Consider the following 2500-nt stretch of genomic DNA (forward strand, 5'->3'; position numbering starts at 1 on the left):
GTGAGATGGATGGATGGATGAATGAGTGTGTCATTACTGTTGTACACCAGCAGTGTGAGTTTGTGCAGAGCCAGTGAACTGTGAGACGTCACACTCAGTAAGGAGAAGAGATGCTGAGTTCCTGACAATACAAACAGAGCTTATTAATCACAATGGTGAGGTCTAAAATGATTCAAGTGTGTGGGTTAGTGTGTGTGTGTGTGTGTGTGAGTGTGAGTGTGTGTTTGTGTATGAGTACCTGTCTGTGTTGAATTGATGAGTTTATTCATTAGAGGGGTAAGGTCTATAGAGGCTGGGTCGATGTACTCGACAGGAATCTCTGGACAGAGAGAGAGAGAGAATGTGTAACCAACATCACAGTATATGAGATACACACCAAACACACACACCAAACACACACACCAGTCCTACTGTGGAGCACACACCAGACAGTCTACATTACACATCATGCCACAGACAAAAACACGGATATTACACATCACGCTACAAACAAAAACACGGATATTACACATCATGCCACAGACAAAAACACGGATATTACACATCACGCTACAAACAAAAACACGGACATTTCACACCACGCTACAGACAAAAACACGGATATTACACACCACGCTACAGACAAAAACACGGACATTTCACATCATGCCACAGACAAAAACACGGATATTACACATCACGCTACAAACAAAAACACGGATATTACACATCATGCCACAGACAAAAACACGGATATTACACATCACGCTACAAACAAAAACACGGACATTTCACACCACGCTACAGACAAAAACACGGACATTTCACACCACGCTACTGTGTCTGTATCTGTTCAACCAACAAAATGATCCGTCTGTATCTGTATCCGAATAGTAGACCAGAAGTAGGCGTGGTTTATGCTGGAAGTCACGTTAAATTGGGCAAATGCACAATGCAATTTTTGTGCCTTCAAATCATCAGATTGATTTAATATTGGCATATATAGTGCCCTTCCAACGCCACGTCTGAGGGCGATTCAGTGCAGTCGACACTTGTATATACTAATTAATTTCAGCAAAACATAAAATTACGAATAATCATGAAAATAGCTCAGTCAGCAAACATAATACTTCAAAACGGCTCCAACAGCATATAATTAATTATGAAATATATTTCCACATCCTCACACTGTGATTTGCATCTCTCTCCCTTTCTCTATTTTTAGTTTTAACTAAAGTTTTATAAACTTTAACTGGGGAACGCTGTAACTGGAAAAAAATGTTTTATAAATAGCAAGATTCTGTTTTGGATTGGAAATAGAAACTATTTACAGTAAATACATATAGAAAAATACCCTTCAGTTGAAGGGAAGAATCTTAAATTCTAATGATGCTGCGTTCACGATTCTTGATGTGTTGATGTTACTGCAGTTCGTTAGGGAAACGTGAATTACTAATTTACAGCAGTAATTACATAACAGTAATACATGCACTTTTCTGCCTGTTTTATTGTATTGTTTGCCCTACTGATCTATGTTTGGATAGACTGCAAACCATCTGAACCCCACCAGGCATTTGTCCCACTAGCTCCTACTCTTGACTCTGTGGGGATGACTACAGAATGTAGTGATCATTTTTCAGTAATGTGTCGTAAATGAAACAACTGCGGGTGTCAAAGACTCGCGGCTGACTAACTCCCAGACTCTGTGAATTTGGTTATAATTTCATCGTTTTACCGTTACAAAGCCTGTCACAGCCCAGATTAACAGTGGAAAATCATACGGTTCTGTGACAGCTCGGTGACAGCCTTATAAGGTTCTCTAATGGTGTTGTTCTGACAAAAGAATTCTCATTGGTTACCTGTTGATGCTAAAAGCTCTCTTTTGTCCACATTTTCCTGTTGGCTTTGTTTCAGGGCTGTGAATTGTAAATAAATCAAAAAGACACAAATTCACAAGAATAAAGGGAGTATATCCACAGTAAACATACCAGAGTACCTGTCTAGCAAGTACCATTTTGTTGAAGCGTTAAAACACTTTTTGTTCTGTGAATCATATGGTACAATCACGTTTCCTCATAAAGGATCATAAGGTTCAGTTAGAGTTCCGCATAAAGGATCATAAGGTACAGTTAAATTTCCCCCTAAAGGATCATAAGGTTCAGTTAGATTTCTTCATAAAGGATCATAAGGTGCAGTTAAATTTCCTCATAAAAGATCATAAGGTTCAGTTAGATTTCCTCACAAAGGATCATAAGGTACAGTTCAATTTCCTAATAAAGGATTTCTCACTTTTTAAAACTTCTCTTCACTTTTTTTAATGTACATGGTTTGGATTAAGTGGACTTATTTGTGAGATGCTTGGTTTTTGTAGAGTTCATAGGCTAATATACATTTCAGGTTCGGTATAAGTTTATCCCGAACGCCATGCTAGAACTGAAGTTCAAGTTCAAGTTCAAGTTCAAGTTCAAGTTCAAGTTCAAGTTTATTTAGAGCCCAATATCACTGTTTACAGTCTCAAGGG

The 2500-nt window shown here is 38.3% G+C and overlaps 1 protein-coding gene across 1 annotated transcript in view; it reads right to left on the bottom strand.

Annotated features, from left to right (window-relative positions):
• hhla1 (HHLA1 neighbor of OC90) overlaps positions 1 to 2500 on the bottom strand; it is a 20727-nt gene that overhangs the window by 17475 nt on the left and 752 nt on the right. The window contains exons 2-4 of the mRNA XM_030773329.1: positions 1839 to 1895; positions 239 to 319; positions 38 to 121 (exon numbers count right to left, since the gene is read on the bottom strand). Coding sequence (XP_030629189.1) covers positions 38 to 121; positions 239 to 319; positions 1839 to 1895 — 222 coding nt within the window. The remainder of the gene's footprint in view (positions 1 to 37; positions 122 to 238; positions 320 to 1838; positions 1896 to 2500) is intronic.

Source organism: Chanos chanos, chromosome 5 (genome assembly GCF_902362185.1).
Source record: "Chanos chanos chromosome 5, fChaCha1.1, whole genome shotgun sequence".
Taxonomy (NCBI): domain Eukaryota; kingdom Metazoa; phylum Chordata; class Actinopteri; order Gonorynchiformes; family Chanidae; genus Chanos; species Chanos chanos.